Here is a 22045-nt window from a genome sequence, read left to right as displayed (position 1 = left end):
ATCTGAGTATACTTTCCTCTATACCGCATTTCTGCTGTCATAGGGGTTTTAACGTAAAGTCTCCAACAACTGGTATCAGAGTCTGAAACGATCTAGAGGAAATCAGATTCAAGTGGGAGTCATGGCCTCATATAAAGGAAAAGTGAGACTTGAGAAGTTTGATGGAATAGATTTCGGATTTTGAAAAATACAGATAAATGATTATTTGTATCAGAAAAATCTGTATCAACCACTATCGGGGAAGAGGCCGGAGTCGATGAAGGAGGATGAGTGGAACCTTCTAGACAGACAAGCTCTCGGAGTTATCAGATTGACGTTGACTCGTAATGTTGCGTTTAACATAGCGAAGGAGAAGACCGCGGCGGGTCTTATGGCAGCACTATCAGATATGTATGAGAAGCCATCAGCCGCGAATAAAGTTTATTTGATGCTATGGTTATTCAATCTGAGAATGACGAAAGGCGTATCAGTAGCACAACACCTCAATGAACTCAATACGGTCACAACCCAATTGAGTTCAGTTAAAATTGAGTTTGATGAAGAAGTTCGGACGTTGATAATTTTTTCCTCATTACCAGAGAGTTGGAATGCTATAGTCACAGCTGTGAGTAGCTCATCGGGAAGCAACAAGTTGAAGTTCGACGACGTTCGTGATCTGGTTCTCAGTGAGAAGATCCGACGGAGAGAGTTGGGTGACGCTACAACCTTTTCAGTATTACATACAGAGTCAAGAGATAAAAATTTAACCAGAGAGAACGGACGAGGCAAATCAAACTACAAAGGTAGATCAAAGGACAGGAGTCCAAGTCAAGGAATCCAAGCAACAGCTCGAAGGCTATCGAGTGTTGGAATTATGGAAAGACCGGGTATTACAAGAATCAATGCAAGAGTGCACAAAAGGAGGAGGCGAAGGCAGTGGTGAATGTCACTTCCACATCAGGAGGAGACGACACATTGATATGCTCTTTGGAGAGCAAAGAGGAATATTAGGTGTTAGATTCAGGAGCGTCGTTCCATGCTACTTCTTAGACAGAATTCTTCGAGAAGTATATTCCCGAAAATCTTGGATACGTATACCTTAGTGATGATCAACCATGTGCTATTGTGGGCAAAGATATAGTGAAAATTAAGTTGAACGGGTCAGTATGGGAGCTGAAGGATGTCAGGTATATTACCGACCTGAGAAAGAACTTAATATCCGTAGGCCAGTTGGCTGGTGAAGGATATACTACGACCTTCCATGGAGATGATCAAAAGATCTCAAAAGGCACAATGATGATTGCTTGAGACAAAAAGACTTGTACCTTGTATATAACAGCAGGTGCACGTTGTTTGATCTCAGTTGTAGCAGGTAATAAGACTTCAAAGCTGTGGCACCAGAGACTCGGTCATATGAGTGAGAAGGGGATGAAGATTATGCACACAAAGGGAAAACTCCCAGGTTTAGAATCAGTTAATTTATATATGTGTGAAGAATGCATACTTGGAAAGTAGAAGAGAGTCAGCTTTCAGATAAGTGGCAGAACCTCTAGGAAAGAGAAGCTAGAGCTCGTTCACTCAGATGTTTGGGGACCAACCACCACCGTGTCCATTGGTGAAAAACACTACTTCGTGACTTTTATCGATGATCACTCTCGGAAAGTGTGTCACCAGAGACTCGGTCATATGAGTGAGAATGGGATGAAGATCATGCACATAAAGGGAAAACTCCCAGGTCTAGAATCAGTTGATTTAGATATGTGTGAAGAATGTATACTTGGAAAGCAGAAGAGAGTCAGCTTTCAGATAAGTGGCAGAACCCCCAGAAAAGAGAAGCTAGAGCTCATTCACTTAGATGTTTGGGGACCAACCACCACCGTGTCCATTGGTGGAAAACACTACTTCGTGACTTTTATCGATGATCACTCTCGAAAAGTGTAGGTCTACTTTCTGAAGTATAAGTCAGAAGTGTTTGGAGCTTTTAGGAGATGGAAATCCATGGTCGAGAATGAGACCGGTCTGAGAATAAAGAAGCTTAGGACTGACAATGACAGTGATTATGAAGACACCAGATTCAAGAAGTTCTGCTATGAGTAGGGATCATAATGGAGAGAACCGTGCCCAATACGCCTCAGCAAAATGGTGTAGCTGAGCAGATGAACCGAACGTTGACAGAGAGAGCCAGAAGCATTCGGGTACAGTCAGGCCTACCGAAGCAATTCTAGGCAGAAGCGGTCAATACAACAGCTTACTTGACCAACCAAGGTTTATCGGTTCCATTGGAGCACAGAATACCAAAGGAGGTATGGTACGGAAAGGAGGTAAAACTCTCACATCTCAAAGTTTTCGGTTGTATAGATTATGTGCATATTAGTGATCAAGGTAGGAATAAGCTTGATCCCAAGTCAAAGAAATGAACTTTCATCGGCTATGGTGAAGATTGTTAGACCCTAGAGGGGGGGGGGGGGTTAGGGTCTTATGCTAATCTAATCCGATTAAATGCCAATTTAAAATTAATTAACAAGTTATCCTAGCAATATGAAATACAACAAGATATGTGAGCTAGGATAAGCAATGTGAACAACAAGATATACCCTAACAAGAGATATAGGCAATGTATATGCAAGGATATATAAACTAGCACAAGGGTAAACAATATAAACTAGATAGTGGATCATAAAAAGGATGAGTAATGCACAATTGGCGATATAAGATAAATGCAAAAAAAAACTACGCTAAAGACAAACTCAAACAAGCAATATGATCACGGAGTTCGGACCTTCCGTCCTACGTCTCCGCTCCCCACTCCCGGGGAGAAATCCACTAACACAATCCGGTTTGGAAGCCGGAACTTCTTCTACACACTCGGTTTTCTAGCTAACCGAAAACTCTACAACTCACACTCTTGCAATCACACTCTACACCCACTAAGTGTTGGACCTAGCCGTGTCTCCCTCAAGTGCTTGGTTACAACCTCTCCCTAGGCACGTCAACCGATGCCACTCCTCTTGGGACGATCCTCGACTCTCACCACACACTCCTCACTCGGTGTACAAGTGTATTACAAAGTGAATCTCTCAATAAGCATAATATATGACAAATGATTGTTCTCAAAACAAGGTGAGAACTCAATTAAGCTCACACTCAATGTCACAAACCCACAACCCTAAATTATACTATGAATGTAAATACAATAAGCTCAATAGGTTGTGTGTGAACAAAGAGTATCAATAAAACGATTTAAACTAAACTCAATATAAATCTAGCTTATGGAAATTATAATCAAAATAATAAATTGCTAGATAAGTTTAGAAACACTTCTCTGAAGATGACAAGAGATTGGGAGAAGAGTGAATGCTCAAACACCAAAGGATGATCTCCACTTGCTCTTGTGAAATTGAATTCACAAACTCAAACCCTCAATTGCTTAAAAGCTTCTTAAACCAAACTTAAACAAACACTAAACAAGTTTAAACCCTTTAAAACTTTGGGGAATGATTGTAGACATGATAATAAACATGCTACAACGACTGGTTTCGAAAAAGGACTTCCCAAATGAAAAATATCATCATTTTACAAAATAGTCCAAAACATGAAAACCTGAAAATTGATATTTTGATATTTTGACTTAAACAACATTTTGAAACCTTATGAAATGATTGTATAGACTTGATAAAAGATATAATATGTTGTTATGAAGTCTATAACCTAGAAATACAATATTTTCATAAAATTGCATATTCTATGCAAATATATTCAAAACACTAAATATGATTTCATTAAATATAAGCTTGTTAAAGGGGAAATCATATATAGGCATATAAACATGAAACAAAATAGTATTTTCCAATTCTATTTATTTGTTTCATACTAAAACTTGAAAACTATCAAACCAAAACATATATGTATATATATAACTATATATATACAAAATCCAAAACGTGTATGTGTGTATATGATTGAGCTTAAAGTACTAACACACATAATATAAATTCCTAAACTAAATTACCCAAGAAATGATCTTGATCTTCAATAAGCTTGACTTGGTAATCTCGCGGATGAAGCTTGAACTTGGATCTTAAACTTTGAATAGCAAGGCTTCACCGACATTCCGCCAACCTCCTTTGAATGTGATCGTTGAAGCTCTATTCCATCCATCCTCCAACAACGTTGTTTGTCTATAATAAATAAGAAAACACAAATACTAGACAAACAACATTAGTGATAAATTGTTTGTTAAACATCATCAATACAAGAAGGCCAACAATTGAGTTCAGCTACCGCATTTGGGACAATGAAAACAAGAAGGTGATCAGGAGCAGAGATGTGATATTCAACGAGAAAGTGATGTATAAGGATATGCACAAGACAGATGAATCAGAAAGCGAGTCAATATTTGTAGATACAGATGATGTCCCGAGTAACCTCTCGGAAGAACCCAATGCAGAAGGTCCTTAGCCAGAAGAACCTATTGGACAAGATGATGCGCAAGAGCCCGACGCACCAGCTCCGATTTTGAGGAGATCTTCACGTTCTCCTGTGCCCAACAAAAGATACATGAACTATCTGTTGTTGAAAAATAGAGAGGAGCCTGAAAGCTATGATAAAGTTTGTCAGATTGGAGATACGAGCAAGTGAGAGCTTGCCATGAAATATGAGATAAAGTCTCTCATATCAAACCAGACGTAGAAACTAGCTGAGTTACTCACAGGTAAGAAGACACTCCATAATAAATGAGTGTACCGGGTGAAAGAGGAGCAGGATGGCTCCAGAAGATATAAGGCCCGGCTAGTTGTCAAAGGATTCCAGCAGAAGGAAGGAATTGACTACACCGAATTTTTTCTCCCGTGGTGAAGCTAAATATTATCATGACAGTGATGAGTATTATAACTATTAAAGATCTTCATCTCGAGCAGTTCAACGCGTAACCCTAGGTCAACACCAGTCAACGCGTTACGACCAAAAGTCAACGTATGGCGATTAAAAACCCTAAGGTCAACACCGGTCAACGCGTAACCCTAGGTCAACGTCAGTCAACGCGTTATGACAAAAAGTCAACACCGGGTGATTCAAAACCCTAGTATCAATGCCGATCAACGCGTAACCCTAGGTCAACGCTAGTCAACGCGTTGCGATGAAAAAGTCAACGTAAGACGATTTAAACCCTAAGGTTAACGCCGATCAACGCATAACCCTAGGTCAACGCCAATCAATGCGTTGCAATGAAAGAGTCGATGCGACGTAGAGGGTCAGTTCTAAGTCAATGCGATGACACGAGCCAAACTCAACTCGCTAGTTTCAGACTCGAGACTCTGACGACGGCCAGACGATAAACGCAGCGCCGGAAGGACTTCAGCTATTCGTCAAAGCATCGAGTAGACTGAAAATCGAAGGAGCCAAGAGTCGAAGCTAACTACAGGTCCTTTATACCGATCGAAGGCTGGATCAATCACATCCAAAGTATTCCAGCCTCTTCTATAAAAGAAACGAGTCTGGAACGCTTTGAAGGGGGTATCTGTAGGCATAAAAAAAATTGCCTATAGGTCTCCACGAGCGGCTCGGTACTAATAAAAGACGATGAATGTCACTATCGAATTCACAGGAACTTGATTGACATCGACGAATGCCTAAAGTGGATCGACGAACTACGTGGAGTAACAAAGTTTCAGAATAATGAGGATATGAACTGATCGGGAGTCCCGCGTCGCTTACAAAAGATGAAATGATGCTCTTATACCAGCTTAATCCACAATGATATAATCATCAGAGCTTATAGAACTCTTTGTCAGCTTTCCGACGCACTTTGAATCACTCAAATCCGAGTTCGGACGAAGAAATTACGGCGGAAACGGACAAGTGTACAAAAAAGGGTCTCAGTCTAAGCGAGACACCCCAAGGTGTCTCAGTCTGAGCGAGACACCCCAAGGTGTCTCGGCCCAAGCCGAGACACCCAGGGGTGTCTCCAGGCCTAAAAACGAGTCGTTACGCAGTTTTAACTGCCCAGATTTCCTTGGAGCCTATAAATACAGCCCCAGGACCCTCTTTTTTCGAGATCTGGATTTTTATAAAGTTGGCGAAGCCCTGCCGGATTGAAGATTAAAAGTGCACGAACTTCAGAGAGGAGGAGGAGAGATCAGATCGAGTTCATCGGCATAAAGAAGAGGAGCTCGTCAGATCTGCAGTTCTCCGGGCCCGTTCCTTAAGATTATCCCATTGTGATAATCTTAAGAAGAGCAATTATCTCACCGTTGCCGAGATAAGCGCTATGGTTTCTTGATTCCTTCGCGAATCAACGAAGCTCTGCCCAATTTTTCAGCAATCAGATCTGATCGACGGTGGTCCACGGATATCAACGTTCCCGTCACAGGCCAAGATCCCACGCAAGCAGCGGGCGATAAACACCTGTTGCGTTTGTTTGAAGAGAGTCCCGTCACAGGCCAAGATCCCACGCAAGCAGCGGGCGATAAACACCTGTTGCGTTTGTTTGAAGAGAGTTGTATTTTGTTTATTGTGTAAGAAAGTCTTATAAAAAGACTAATTTTACTTTGAATCTGTAATCGATAAACGTGTAATAGATCCAGCAATGAAGAAATCAACTTTCACCGCAAACATATATGACTGAGATATGTTACTTTTGAACGTATACAAAAATTATGTGTTAGTATTTTATTCTATCTCTCCAGTGATAGTGAAAGATATTATAAATACGATGTGTTGATATCTTATTTCTTTTACTGTCTTTTTTACTTCTTAGTTGGGATCAATGATTAGAGATTCACAATTTGAGACTTATGGTATATACATGAGAGTTTCCTTGTTTGGATTATTTCGCTCGACGTACCAGTCTCGTGTTATGGATTTATAATTATTGGTTTTATTAGATTGTCTTTTCTTAGTTCGGTATTAATGTTTAGATATCTATAACTTGAGACTTATGGTATATACATGAGGGTTTCCTTGTTTGGATTATTTCGCTCGACGTACTACGTCTCGTGTTGTAGGTTTCTAAATATTATTCCTACTTAGATACAGGAAAAATAAATCTAGGTAGACTATGCTTAATAGATAGAGCCTCCAATCCATCTAGCAGCCCTTTCCCTAGGGACGGATGGAGATAATCTTGCTGTAGCGCTCTGACGTTCTTGTTGTTATTTCTTTTTCTTTTAAAAATACCCTTTCAGGTAGCTCGGAGTTCCAGAAAGCCGCAGGGTGACGGAGTTCTGATATAGTTGCCATCGTGTATTTTTACTTGTAAAGACTCCACTGTAGTTTTGAGTTTTATCCAGACATTAGAGTTTCATATTCATATTGTAAAGGCAGTGTGCCTTAGTACGATTCTTAGTTGATTCATGTTGAGACATTTTCATTATTCAGATATCAGATGTATTATAGTTGAGACATGATTCTTTTTATTTATGAGATATCTCTTCTATATCATGTCTATTATATTTATTCCTTTTATTTTACCTGTTTGTACATGCACTTCTATTTGGTTCTACTAGAGGATATTATTGTGATTGTGAAACATGTTTATGCACAGTGTGGGTGCATGGCAGGTTTGACATCTCTGGTTTCACCTTGGACTGCAGCCTTGTGTGAAGCCAGGGGCGTCACAGTACGGTATTGAATCCTATTCTCTTGGATAGGAACACGGAATACCCGTCTTCTTTACTTCCTGAGCAGACATCAAAGCATTGACTTTGTTTTTAAGGTCTTGCATTTTCTTGTCCTCATCTTCATCTCTCTTTGAGTGATGTTGAGCAGAAATAATTGGACCACCCCCAGTGTTATTAAGAGGTGCAATTGAACCACCCCTAATATTATTGTTAGGAGGATCCGTTGAACCACCCCCAGTGTTATTGTCATTAGGAGGTGTATCAGCCATAATAACTTCGTCCACTTTTAGATCACTGTCATCTACAACATTCTGAGTGTGGCGGCTAGATTCAGCTCGCTGACTGGACTCAGGAGGTTAAAGCTGTTGAGCTTGCAATTCTCTTATTTGTTGGATAGCAAACTCCATCTATGTCTTCATCTCAGCTCTAATTTCTTCACGTTGCTTGGCTAGAGCTTCTTGAAGCATTTGAGCAAACTGATCAGGAGTGATTGTGAACACTTCTTTGGTTTGCCCCATGCTAGACATTGTATCATCAGAAGCGATTGCAGAACAAGTGTCCGAAAGTTCATCCTCCGAGAACATTCATTCATGCACTCTCTTGTAATCCCTATGTCTGATGGCTCCTAACTAGAGTCGAGATATCCGTTGAGCAATTCTTGGATTGACTTTTCCTCTCGGGGAAAAGTCAGGATTTGAGTCGCTTGAATGCCGTTTAGACTTTTCTTTATCAACCATATTAATGGTGACTTCAGGGAATTCATCATCTTGGACAGCTGATCTTCTCTTACTGAAATGTCTCGACTTGGGCTTCGACATTTTGGTGAAAATCCTCTGGAACATTGAGACTCTTTATGGGATGGTTTCTCGTTTAGAATAGTCACATTCCAACAGTACTATTCTATAGAATTGCTGACAGGAACAATGAGAGCTCATTTCTCGAACCATCCTCTTTCGGGATTTGTTTACACCCCCAGCTTGATAGTACAACTCATCGGTATGATTGCTGGAGCACCCTACGTCTATTGGTATGACCTCCTAGGTATGACACCGTCTTTTGGTGGACACGTCTTCTACTGGAAATATAAAATCTTGTTAGCATTCTCAGGAGTCGCACGTTTAGAACCACCCATTTGCGGGTGTGGAGTCTTAACAGGCTTCTTAGCTTCGATATGAACCCCCAAGCAGGTGGAAATTAGGATTTTCCCAACTTAGGATTGCTTTGGGTTGGTGGGAGGACGCGTACGACCCCCAGCCTGATAAGTCATTTGGATTTTGTTCACCGGACCCAAGCGTTCCTTGTCCAGAGATTTACCTCGATCTTCGTGCAAAGGACCAAGGCGATCTGCCATTATGATTTTAACCTTTGACAGGTGAGGGTTGGCCCAAGGCTTCACTGATTGTGTAGCGATGTACTTGGAGCAGACAGACAAGGAGCGGATGTTGGCAGAGTCAAAGGATTAGCTTCAGGGGCTGTTCTTTGGGTGAGACACTTGCTAGTATCTCGGATAAAGTCTATTTGGGTGAGACAGTTAAGACTGTCTCGGACAAAGGCTCTTTGGGCAAGACAGTCTCCACTGTCTCGGCCAAAGGGCTGAGTCTTGACGACCTCCGAATGCTGATTTTGAACAACTTCGGACTTTAGAATCCAAACTTTACAGAGTTTTGGTGGTTCTTTGGCCACCGTTTCCTTCTTCCTTTCTTGTATTTGTCGCACCAGGGCACAGGCACGAGCGATGTTTGCACAACGCTTCTGGATGCGTTCCTTAAAGGTCGAACGAGCTCTTTTGACAAAAACCCATTCCTCCATCGTAATTTTAGCAGAGATGTAAGTAGTTTGTCGTTGAGATGACTGGACCACTTGATGTTTCCTCGACTTTAGGTCAACATAGTAACAAACCCCATCGGTTTGTTCCAAGGACTTAGCCATTTGACGAGCACGGCGCTGACGTTATCTCTGACGAGCCCTCTTCGTCAGTACCGGTAGGCTATGATTCAATGATTCCTTAATTGGAGAAGAGTCATTATGAGCAGAGGTGTTGCGAGTAAAATCCTCAGCAACAATCGGACGAGAGTCTTCACCCGTAGTATTCGACGGAGTTGAAAATTTGAAAACCTTCTTAGAAGACGAAATCTTCCTGCATTTGCGGTGCGAGGAAGATTTTGCAGATAAGGATGACAAATACTCCTCAAACTTTGCTTGGTTAAATTCGTACTCAATCGTGGATTCAATCAGTATCTTGATCGGTTGTGACACGACTGTATCGACAGCGAGACCGTTGGCTCCCACTGTGGTCGCCAGTTTGTTTGCGTCAGGAACAAGTTCTGTTGTAGAATTTATTGTAACTGTTTATCGATTACAATGAATACAAAAGTTTGAGCTTCGTACTTTGTAAAACTACTCTTTATAAAAAAATCAAATTACAAGCTCCTTAGAAACAAACGCAGTATCGTTATTTGGATCGCTGCTTGCGCGGGATCTTTGCCTGTGACGGGGTGCGTTAGCCCGTGGACCACCGAATCACGAATTCTAATTGAATCGTGAAGGCTTTAGGGATTCTTTCTTCATTTAGAAGCAAGAATAGTTTTAGTGAATATCTTATCGAAGTAAGATGAACACTCTTCTCAAGATCAAGGCAAGAATAGTTTTAGTGAATATCTTATCGAAGTAAGATGAACACTCTTCTCAAGATCAAGTCAAAGCTTAGATCTTAAGGAACCTCCTAATTGTTGGAAGGAGATGAACTCTTGAAATTCTCCCAAAGTCTCTCTTCTCTCTGTCCTTGGATCTATTCCAAAAATGCTTAGCCACCCTCTTCTTTTTTTTGTAATAGCTTCTCCCGCCTTTAAATGTCATGATTCTTACGGTTATGGGCGTGATTCTTCCTTGTAACTGCTCCCCCCACGTTCATAGGTGATCCCTAGCAGTTAATAAGCCATGTAGACCCCATAAAACTTAAGAAAACTATCAAAAAAACATCTTCAGCTTATCAGTGTGCGAGACAGTCCCGCATTTCTGAGACAGTTGTAACTGTCTCGCATTTCGAGACAGTTGCAACTGTCTCGCACTTCCGAGACAGTTTGTGCTATCTCGGGTATTTTGGCTCTAACTTTCTTGTTCGATCTTGAAATGGGGTAATCCAAGATACGTTGGAAATATAGTGAAGAAATCTACAACTTTTATTCTTTAAAATTTTTTAGATTCTGTGTAAATCATGGTCTAAATCTCAGTTCTTATCTTGTAGTTTCTGAGATAGTTGCATGTGTCTCGGAAACTATGTGTTGTATTTTGTCTCTAATTCCCACGTATGATCTCGGAATGAGGTGATCCAAGATACATTGGAAATCTTGCGAAGAGCTCTATAATCTCCCATAGGCTTCCATTTCTGAGATAGTTGTAACTATCTCGCATTCCGAGACAGTTGTAACTGTCTCGCACTTTCGAGACATTTGTGCTGTCTCGGGTATTTTGGCTCTAACTCTCTCGTTCGATCTTGGAATGAGGTGATCCAAGATGCATTGGAAAGCTCATGAAGAGATATACAACCTCCCATAGGTTCATATTTATAATATAGTTGTAACTATCTCGCATTCTGAGACAGTTGCAACTGTCTTGTACTTTCGAGACAGTTTGTGCTATCTCGGGTATTTTGACTCTAACTCTCTCGTCCGATTCGGAATGAGGTGATCCAAGATGCGTTGGAAAGATAACAAAGATATATATAACTTTTATACTTTGAGCATCTTCAGATTTGAATCGTATCATGGCTAAAATATGTGAGACATATTATAGTTTTTGAGACAGTTGCATGTGTCTCGGAAACTTATATGATGTTTGTATTGTTGTTTTGCTTCTAACTCTATTGTACGATCTTGGAATGAGGTGATCTAGGATGCGTTGGAAAGCTTGTAAAGAGATCTACAACCTCCCATAGGTGAGACACTCATGGAGTGGGCGAAACATACATGGTACTTCGCCCTTTTGTGGGCGAAGCACAACTCCCAGTTCAGTTGTTCCTTTCTCGTTTAGCGTGTTTCACAGACTCGTACGCTTCGCCGACTTACTTCATGTGCTTTTTAACTTCTCTACAGTATCGGATGATCTCCTTTGACTTAGATAATCCTTATTGACTCGGATAATAACATTCATCGTTTTTTCTTCATCTCGAGCTATGTGCGAGAACCTATAGGTAATTTTTTATGCCTACATGGGTGAGATTGTTTGGACTCTCGTTCGGGTTCCCGATGTGTTGTGGATTGAGTCCGTTATCGTGAATTATTTTACGGCGTACTGGACACAACAAGTGGGACATTTGGATGCTTTGGTGTCGGCTTAGTTTTAGAAAAACTTCACCGAGGTGGAGAATTGTGAACGTCAGTAGCATCACGTGGTTTCAAAGCCATGTGGTTTCGTAGGTTGTGGGGGGCACAAAGTGAAACCCTCAACGGCCACGAAGTGAAACCCTCAATACCCACGTGAATGCGGAGCAGAACAACCCAAGGCCGGCCCACCCGAGTTCCGAGTTCGTGCGCCTATAAAACCGCGTCTCTAGGGTTTCGAGAACTATGCAAAAGAGGTTTTGGTTTTTACGGCTATGTTTTCGTCAAAAGTTGCTTTCATCATTGATTTCATTAAAACTTCAATCGTTACAAATGAATTCACACAACAAAAAAATAAAAATTACAACTTTCTTAAAAATAAACACAAGATCCGTTCGTCGTCTCTTGCTTGCGTGGATCTTTAGCCTGTGACGGGGACGTCGATATCCGTGGACTACCTGGCAATCAGATCTGATCCAGAGCTTCGTCGATCCGTGAGGAGATCTAGAAACTTAAAGCGCCTATCTCGGATAAAGCGAGATATTTGCTCTTCTTAGTATTATCGCAACGGGATAATATTAAGGATCGGGTACGGGTGATGTAGATCTGACGAAGAAACTCTCTTGCGTTGAAGTGCTCGATCACTCTTCACTCCGGCAGGGCTTCGCCTCTTCTCCAAAATTCTAGATCCGAAAAAATGAGGCCTAAGGCTTATATTTATAGGCTTGAGGGGATAACGGAGCGGTTAAAACTGATCGAAAATCGTCAAAAACACGTCCCAAGTGCGAGACAGCTCGGGGTGTCTCGCACCTGTGCGAGACAGTATGTACCCTCTTTAGTATTTTGGTCATAACTTCCTCATATGACATCCAAATGATCTGATTCTGGATTTGATAGAAATCTGACAAAAATATCTACAACTTTCTTGTTTTGAGTTTCTTTAGATTCAAAACGGATCATGATCAAAAAATCTCCACAAGTTCCGAGACACCTTAGGGAGGGTTAGTCACCTAGAACTTTTTAAGTAGATTTGGGATAATTAGTAAAGTGGGATAATTTTTTTACACTGGGATAATTTAGTGGAACAATGATGAGTAATTCTTAAAGTTTGATAATTTGGTAGGATAATTTGATGGGATAATGATGGATAATATTATGAAGTTGCATAATTTGATAGGATAATTTGGTGGGGGTAATGGTATGTATAAATTACTATTGTTAATAATTGTATATTAAAAATAATATAATATTGATAAACAAATTCTAGTGATAACTATAAAATATAATGCAATAAAGCATCACTATTCATCTCAAATAATAAAATAATTTACAAATAAATAAAAATCTAAATCCCTAGAGCCGATTTAATAATATCCCAATCAATTTACTGAGCCGATTTAATAATAATAGATATCATCATTAATCATTCAACATCTAATCATCAATGTGATCGCAAAGTTGCTTTCTAACTTATAAAAAATATATAAATAGCCCGCATATCTTTAGCACTAACCCACCAACACTATATTCTTAACCTAAACCACTGTTGTGGAGAGAAAACTTAGATCAAACAAATAATAATAAAGTAATTTAACGTCAAAAATCTATCAATAAAGTAATACATCTTGAAGATAATAATGAAAGATCTAATCATCACAAAAACAAAGTAAAGACAGAAAAATGAACGGATGATTGACTTCATGGCAGAGAAATTTTAACCAAGAGGGAGGGAGGTGACGTTTCACTTTTTTTTCCCAATTGTATTCTTTCCAATGTGTAGGATAATTTGAGAGAGGAGAACTTATGGTTATATATATAGGTAGTATAATTTGTGGGATAATTATGACCAATTATCCCAATTCTAATTCTAGTAGAATTCTACTTGACTAACACACCAAAAAAATAATACAGTTCTAGTTCTACAAAAGTTCTACTTGACTAACACTATAAAAAAATATCACATTTCCTAGTTCTATGTGACTAACACCTTAAAAATTTATCCCACAAATTATCCCAGTTCCCGTTTTAAGTTCTAGATGACTAACCCCCCCGGTGTCTCGGCCAAGTCAAGACACCCCAAGGGTGTTTCAGCGCTATTTTAGTCATAACTTCCTCATATGACCTCCAAATGATCTGATTCCAGATTTGATAGAAAGCTGATAAAAATATATACAACTTTTCTATTTTGAGTTTTTTCAGACTCAAAACGGATCATGGTCAAAAAAGCCCCACAAGTTCCGAGACACCTTAGGGTGTCTCGGCCAAGTCAAGACACCCCAAGGGTGTCTCGGCGCTATTTTAGTCATAACTTCCTCATATGACCTCCAAATGATCTGATTCTGGATTTGATGGAAAGCTGACAAAAATATCTACAACGTTCTTATTTTGAGTTTCTTCATATTCAAAAAGGATCATGGTCAAAAAAGCTCCACAAGTTCCGAGACATCTTAGGGTGTCTCGGCCAAATCAAGACACCCTAAAGGTGTCTCGGCGCTATTTTAGTCATAACTTCCTCATATGACCTCCAAATAATCTAATTACAGATTTGATGGAAATCTGAGAACAATATCTACAACTTTCCTGTTTTGAGTTTCTTCAGATTCAAAACGAATCATGGTCAAAAAAGCTCCACAAGTTCCGAGATACCTTAGGGTGTCTCGGCCAAGTCAAGACACCCCAAGGGTGTCTCGGCGCTATTTTAGTCATAACTTCCTCATATGACCTCCAAATGACCTGATTCCAGATGGGTTGGAAAGCTGACAAAAATATCTACAACTTTCCTGTTTTGAGTTTCTTCATATTCAAAACGAATTATGGTAAAAACAGCTCCACAATATCCGAGACACCTCGGGTGTCCCAGTTCAGCCTGAGACGTTCCGTTATGCCCGTTTGTTCGTTTTCGCCGTAACTTCTTCATACGAACTTGGATTTGAACGATTCAAACTGCGTTGGGAATCCGACGAGGTGTTATATAAGCTCCAATGATTAGATCATCTGTTGAATGCATGAGACATGAAGGGCGTTGTTCCTTTTGTAAACATCGCGGGGTTCTCGATTAGCATGTGTCTTCGTTATTCCGAAATCCTGTCAGCTCACGTAGTTCGTCGGTTCACTTCAAGCGTTCACCGACATCAGTCGAACTCCTGTGAACCGGATAGTGACGTTCATTGTTATTCTTTAACACTGAGCTGTTCGTAGAGACCTATAGGCAATTTTCGATGCCTACAGGCTACAGGAGAAAAGCGCAGGCAACGGCTGTGTTGAGGAGATTTTGAGCAGTTCCTTTTAGGGTTTTGTGCATCCCTTTAGAGAGTTTTGTGAGGGATTTGAGAAATTGTGTGAAGGTTTAGATTCGTTGATTGTAAAACCTAGTTGTATTCTCTCCCTTTAATAGCAGATCTCCCCCCATCCTTATCTCGTGGACGTAGGCTATTTGTCGAACCACATAAAAATAGTTTGTCTCGCTTTTGTGATTTGTAATAGCTTATTTAGGTTCACTCGATAGGTCAGTCCTAGAACTGATGAGAGGAAGAGCCGATATCTCATTTGGTTGAGATATTTTATTTAAGGTTCTTGTTTCCTTGGTGAAACGAGAATTTCTATTGCGACCTGACTCTCTTGTTGTGCTGTCGAAGTGCTGTCGAAATTTTCGCTGCGCTCAACAAGTGGATCTTATGGAGGTCTTCTGAAGGATCTCTCCAACAAGACATTATCTTCAAATAATTAATTGACAGCTAAACAATAGTTTAAAAATTATCTATACCTTTAAATTATTGATTTTTTTAACAAATACACTTGACATTTTAATGCTGTTTAAACGTTAAGATATCTATTTCATATTATTTAGCAGAAATTATTACATAAAACTGTTTAATTATCAGTCAATGACTGTATGGTAAAAATCTTACTTAAGCTAAAGTATAACACACAAATGAAAATAAGACCTTTAGTTTTGTACTTTTGGACCCCCATCGTCCCCACATAAGTTCCAGCCAGAGCTGTATATGTACTTGTGGCTTTGCAACTTGCCCTCTCTCAAGGTTAGATTGACATCATATTGGAGTGGGATTGCCTTGATCTTGTTCTCATGTAGCACGGGGCCATTGCTCACCCACAACATCTCGCGGTAATCATCAGCGAATGTTGGGTCTTTTTTAAGAAATTCAACTACTTGTATGTTATCTATATAATCTGTTACTTGGGTAATATTTATGCGCACAAACTAGCTCATTTCGCTTGCAGATATAACTATACCACATTATTGGATACTCGGAAGATCCAAAATATATCTGTATTTAAATTCTTATTGATGCTATGTAATAGGATCTTTTTTTTTTTTTTACTAAAATGAAAGTAAACACGATGGCCCACATGACCCCCCATCTGCAGGCATGTGCTTGTGCAACAAAGGGGACGTTTCGCTCGTTTGCAACAGCATGATTGCAAATTTATGAGATATTTTGTAGTAGTTGTAGCTTTCATGCAATTACTATATTTTAGAACCAACATTGCAACTATTTTTTATTTCAAATACAGCTGCAACTCTAACTGCTATAAGGATTCTCATGGCAATTTCTTTGATTTGTAAACGAAATTAAAGTTGGAACTACAATTGCAGTCAATCCAAGTCCAGAAATATGATACCAAAAAACAAACACTATTAACTATTTGTATCTAAAATTATAAATTATAATTAATTAGGTCTCTAAAGGTTCTAAGATTTCTAAACAAATTTCAAAAATTGAAGTTTTCCCAAGTAATTAATTCTTGACAGAAAGGGAGAAAAAGATTGCATTAATATTTCTTTAATATAATTTTTGATCTTTTTCGTTGTCGCAAGAGATCGGCTCAGCCCAAACAAATAGTATCCTCAAGTAGCTTCTCCCATTCCTCAACCCCTCGCAAAAACAAAGCTCCATCCATGATCTCCTCAACTTCATAACTGAAACCAAAATCCAAAGAACTCAAATTCTCATGGCTACTATTATAAGGGATTAAGCCGCCAAGCTCCTCATCATGACCACTGCTGCCCATGAACTCATTCAACGATTCTTCTTCATGCTCAGCAATATTGTTCTCAGGGAGTGCTCTTGAATTGTTGGGATCTTGGCCTTCATCTTTTTGCATAATATCCTTTGGTCCGCAGGCCCGGCTTCTGGCAACTCTCCGAGGCTGGGGCTTAACAACTCGGATTTTATTTTTGGTATCAATGGCTTCTGTCTTCTTGCCCAAGTGAGAGTTCCAGAAGTTCTTGATGTCGTTGGCTGTCCTGCCCGGAATCCGACCAGCTATCAAGGACCACCTAAAAACAAGAATTGTACATTTCTTGGTTAATTAAGCACATTTCACTTTTTAAAAGGAATTCAAAATATGAAAGTCAAATTTCTTATGAGTATAGGAGTGTACGTATATCCAAGTTAGTATACAGATGAAAATAGAGGGCCTGCTGATTTGCAAACAACTTAATCTTAACAGCAGAATATTAGGAAAAATGTCAATATTATGTTATAATCTTCAACGACTTTAATTGCTTAGTAAATATAAAAAATAAAGTAAAAAATGAGACATGAATGCCACAATACAATTGCTCTTTCATTTGATGAAGGACAACGGTAACTTATTTACATGACTCTAGTTACAATATTTTTTATCGTCATACTAATTTTATAAATATTTTATGTAATATACTTATTATCCATTGAACTTCATAATTTAACATTTTTAATAATATAACTACTAAACGGTTTTTTTTATGATAATGTAAATTGTGATAGATGTTTGTTTGCAAAAGTTGATATATCTTTGGGCTCTCGAATTAACTGATAATTGGAAAGGGTCCAATTCTCTTAATCTTTAAAGTCTATCTCAATTCCAATGGATGAGATCACACCGCCTAAAAGATTTTCACTATCACAAATAGTGATTTATCTATAGTTTTCAAGTTTGCTAGTGATTTTCAAGGTAATAATAGAATTCTTACATGACGTGATCTCATCCGTTGAAAGTGATATAGACGATAAGATTTGAGAGAATTGGACCCTCCCTAATTACCACCTAATTGGAAATGATTCGGATCTCTTTTAATTGGAAATGATTCGGATCTCTTTTGGTAAACTGAAAAGAAGGAAAGATGGTTAAGAATTTAATTTTTTTTATTAATCATAAAAAAGTAGGACAAAAATCCTACATAGAATCCTCTATAGAACATCATATAGTATGATAATTTGTATTTATATAAAAAATATTAAAACACATATCACTAATGTCTAGTTTTTTATTGATACTGAGAGGGTGTTTGTTTGCATGTGAGTAAAAGTTGAAAAGTGAGAAAGTGACTTTTTTAAACATTTTAGGTGCTCGTTTGCATGCAAACGGTTATGAAAGTGAAATACAAGAAAGCCGCCACATAGGATTTAACACAATTTTGGTTTCCCTTAAAAAAGTGGCGAAGTCACATGAAAGTGATAAAAATAATAACTAATTTTAATTACATGATTGTAATTATATTTATTAATTAATTTTATTTTGCTAGCATCTTCATGTTGCGCTTTCAACAATAATTTTATTCAAACAGACGCTATATTTTAGTTACATGCTGACGTGAATTTAAAAGTTATTTGCAAAGGAAAAGTAACTTGCACATTTTGAATTTACTTTCAAATTGTCAAACACCCCCTAACTGCATCAATAAACATGTAGTTTTACTAGTACTAATAGTAACTATACTTATGTATTAATTACTATTCTCTAATTTCTTATTGTAGGATATTCCATGAAGAACCCTCCCCGGCGCTGCTCCTCATTTAATAATTGGTGTACTGATGTTTCTAGGTGCTACGTACGTACCCTACATGACTGTTGATTTGGACACAGCAGCATCAAATTTTAGCATGTACGTCAGCCTTCTCGCGCATGTTTGGCAACGTAATTATTTTTACTTATAAGTGTATTTTTACTTATAAGTGTATTTTTACTTATAAGATTTCACAATCATGTTTTGTAAAAGTTACTTATTTACTTATTTTTAACTTACAAGTAGCTAAAAATTAAGTTGAGATTTCCCAACGTATCTTTTGGGTGCTTATTATAAGAGATTTACTTATTGTTGTCAAAAGTCTACTTTGCCCTTCAAAAAATTAAATAAAAATAAGTAATAACTTATATAAGACTTTTAAAAAATAAGTATTAGTCAAACATGTCCTAATAACAGCTTCTTTTGCTTCTGCTTCTGCAAGTAAATTGCATATAGAAAATGAAAAAGGCGATACATACAGTAAAATGAATTATGAAAATTAATTTAGAAGTATACAACTGTTTGAGAGTAGCAAGAAACCCATGTCTTTTTTTAGAAGGATAAAATTAAACGTTAGGATACTTAGGATCCATGCTATAGTAATCTATTAATGCTTTTAGCTAGGTGTACGCAAAGTTAAATTTCCTTGTGCAGTTGCTTCTTCCCAACATGTACAAAAGATGCAAAGAAATAAAATTACCTTTTTTCTCCTCTCTTTTCTTATCTAGAATTGGTAAAACATATGATTTAACAAAAGAGAAAGGCTTGCTCATGCTTCCATTATGCATTTTGCTTTATCATTTAGTACTGTTCAATAAAGAACACCATTATTAGAATATATAAGGGCTTTGTTCCAATATATTTTATCACTAGAAGAAAATAGGAATCAATACAAATAGGTGTTAGAAAGGATGAAGTGGAAGTTATAGGTGGGTGAAGTAAAAAAAGGAAAAACTAACTCTTACTGTCTTACATGTGTGTAATAATGTCAATTCAGAAAGTAAATAAAATTTTTCTCAAAAAAAAAAAGAGAGTAAATAAAACTGGGCTTTTAATAATATATATCCAGAACCATTCAAATATAGTAATAAAGAAAAAAAAAGTGATTGTCCTAAAATTACCTATTGCCCAAGAGCTTATGGAGCCTAATGATAAGATCAACCTCATCTTCTCCAAACTTCCCTCGATGAATAGCAGGGGAAAGATAATTCAGCCATCTAAGTCTACAGCTTTTTCGACACCTCTTGAGGCCTAATTAAACACACAAAACTAAATGCCTCTTAACCAAGAAAACAAGATGCAGTATTATTTCAATACTTGGATAAAGTTCCCTAATATCACAATATATATAAATAATTACCAGCTTTGTTGGGGACTGAACTCCACTTCCCTTCTCCGTACATTTCAATGCACTTCCTTAGTAAATCATCTTCCTCTTTGCTCCAAGCTCCCTTTCGAACCCCTGCAGGTTTGAGTTCAGGTTCCATTGTTAGTTTAGTTGAAGCCTCTAGCTGAGATTTGGGTGAGAGAGCTTTTTGAGGACAGCTGAGCTTAAAAAGGGAGAGACCATGTTGGTGCACTTTGGAGCTTGTGGCTCCGCATGAGATACGTAGTAGCGATTGGAGAAAAGTTTGGTATAATTGTCCTTTCCACTGTTTATAACTTGATAAATCTACCGGTCCAACCCCAATATGGGACTAAACAACAAATTAAGGGAGGTATAGCATTTGGGTGAGCGCACTGTAGTATATATCCCTTAAATCGTTTCCGCTGTTCATAACTTACATATCTACCGATTTCAGCCTAACTTGTCCTATGTTGAGCATGTCCAAGGCTTCATGTGATGAGGGGTTTTGCCCATTATATCCCTTGAATCGTTGATATTTTGAAATTAATTACTCCCTTCATATAACTGAAATGGCTATTTTACGCCCTTAAAATCATTTAAGTCATGTCAGAATGAGTCCCACAAATTATTGAGTTGTTGTTAGGTCCCCCAGTTCTTAGTAGTCACCATGGCAATAACAAAGATCTAAGAAGTGAGAACCAGTGGAGCTATTTGAAATTTCAATGATTTGAGGGGCTAAGATCAAATTGTTAAAGGTTTAAACCCTTACCATAATTATCTACACCATGCGTTATGAGTTTTCCAAGTGTTAAATACAAACAAATATTGTACCGGTTTTCTTCTTGGTAAATATTAACCATTCACCTACGTCTGGAAGCAACACTTCGAAAAGTTCGAAACCCCATTTAAAAGCCACATTTTTTTTTCCTGGAAAATAAGGATCTTAATTAGCTATATGATTAAGAGTAGTGATAATTGTGTATAAGAGTTATACACCTCTTGTACTACTACACATATAAAAAAGTGTGATCTTTTCCTATAAATTGCAAGGAGAAGTAATAAGTTATTATGGACCCTACTATTTCTTTGTGTCACCAAGTCGCAGTTATCATGGATTATCATGGCTTGTTGATTAGTCACTCGTCACCGAGCTTTAGTTAACATTATGATTTTGTTGTTTATTATTAATTGTAAACTGTTTAATCACCCTAATCCTTACTATATATTCCACTTTTAGGTACTGTTTGGCAAAGGGTTAAGTAAGGGGTTAAGGAGACTTAACCCCTTCTTAACCTATCAAACACAAAAAATCTATATAAGGGTTAAAGTGAGTTAACCCTCTATAAATTGCCAAACATAAAAAATATAGAAGGATTAAGCTAACCCCTCTAGAGAGATTAAAATGAGTTAACCTCTCAAAATGAGGAATTTACTAATACTCTTATTTAGAATGATTAAGAGTTAACCCTTCTAATTATAAAGAAATAAGTCAAAATTATTGTTATTCCCAAACACTAAAACTGATTAAAAGGGCTAAAATAAAACTTATTTGATGAGTTAATAATTTAGTCCTTCAGATTATTGAAATCCTATTGTGAAAGTTATTATCGTAAATGTTACTATTATAATATTGGAAATCCGGTTCGACCTTATGTTATTTCTTAACATTAAATAGATAATAAAAATCAGAGTAATTGGAGCATCTTGGAGATGTACTCTATTGAGGGGTTGTTTGGATGGTTTAAAAACAACAGAAAATGGTCTCTAGAAAACTGACAATGTGTATTTTTTGCATTTTCCTTCACAATCAAGTGTTTAGTTTGCAAAAAAGAAAAAGAAAAGTGAGGGGAAGAGGAGGTGCCAGCTAGGCATTTTTCCATGGAAAAAATTCCGCTCTCAAAGCCCCGAAATCTCCCGAAAATGTCATTTACCTGATCAAAAAACTCTGCTCTTCTTCTTCTGGGTTTCTGGCTACGGTGATGGCTCGCGG

General features: G+C 38.1%; 1 protein-coding gene across 1 annotated transcript; it reads right to left on the bottom strand.

Annotated features, from left to right (window-relative positions):
- Window positions 16635–20377, bottom strand: LOC109833295 (transcription factor MYB114-like). The gene is made up of 3 exons (XM_020400904.1): window positions 20068–20377; window positions 19829–19958; window positions 16635–17216 (listed from the first exon to the last, which is right to left on the bottom strand). The coding sequence occupies exons 1-3, from the start codon at window positions 20192–20194 to the stop codon at window positions 16763–16765; spliced, it is 711 nt and encodes a 236-aa protein (XP_020256493.1). The 5' UTR covers window positions 20195–20377; the 3' UTR covers window positions 16635–16762.

This window comes from Asparagus officinalis, chromosome 3 (assembly GCF_001876935.1).
Source record: "Asparagus officinalis chromosome 3, Aspof.V1, whole genome shotgun sequence".
Classification (NCBI taxonomy): domain Eukaryota; kingdom Viridiplantae; phylum Streptophyta; class Magnoliopsida; order Asparagales; family Asparagaceae; genus Asparagus; species Asparagus officinalis.
Note: the sequence above shows the minus strand (reverse complement) of the source record. Positions and strands in the feature narration are given on the sequence as shown.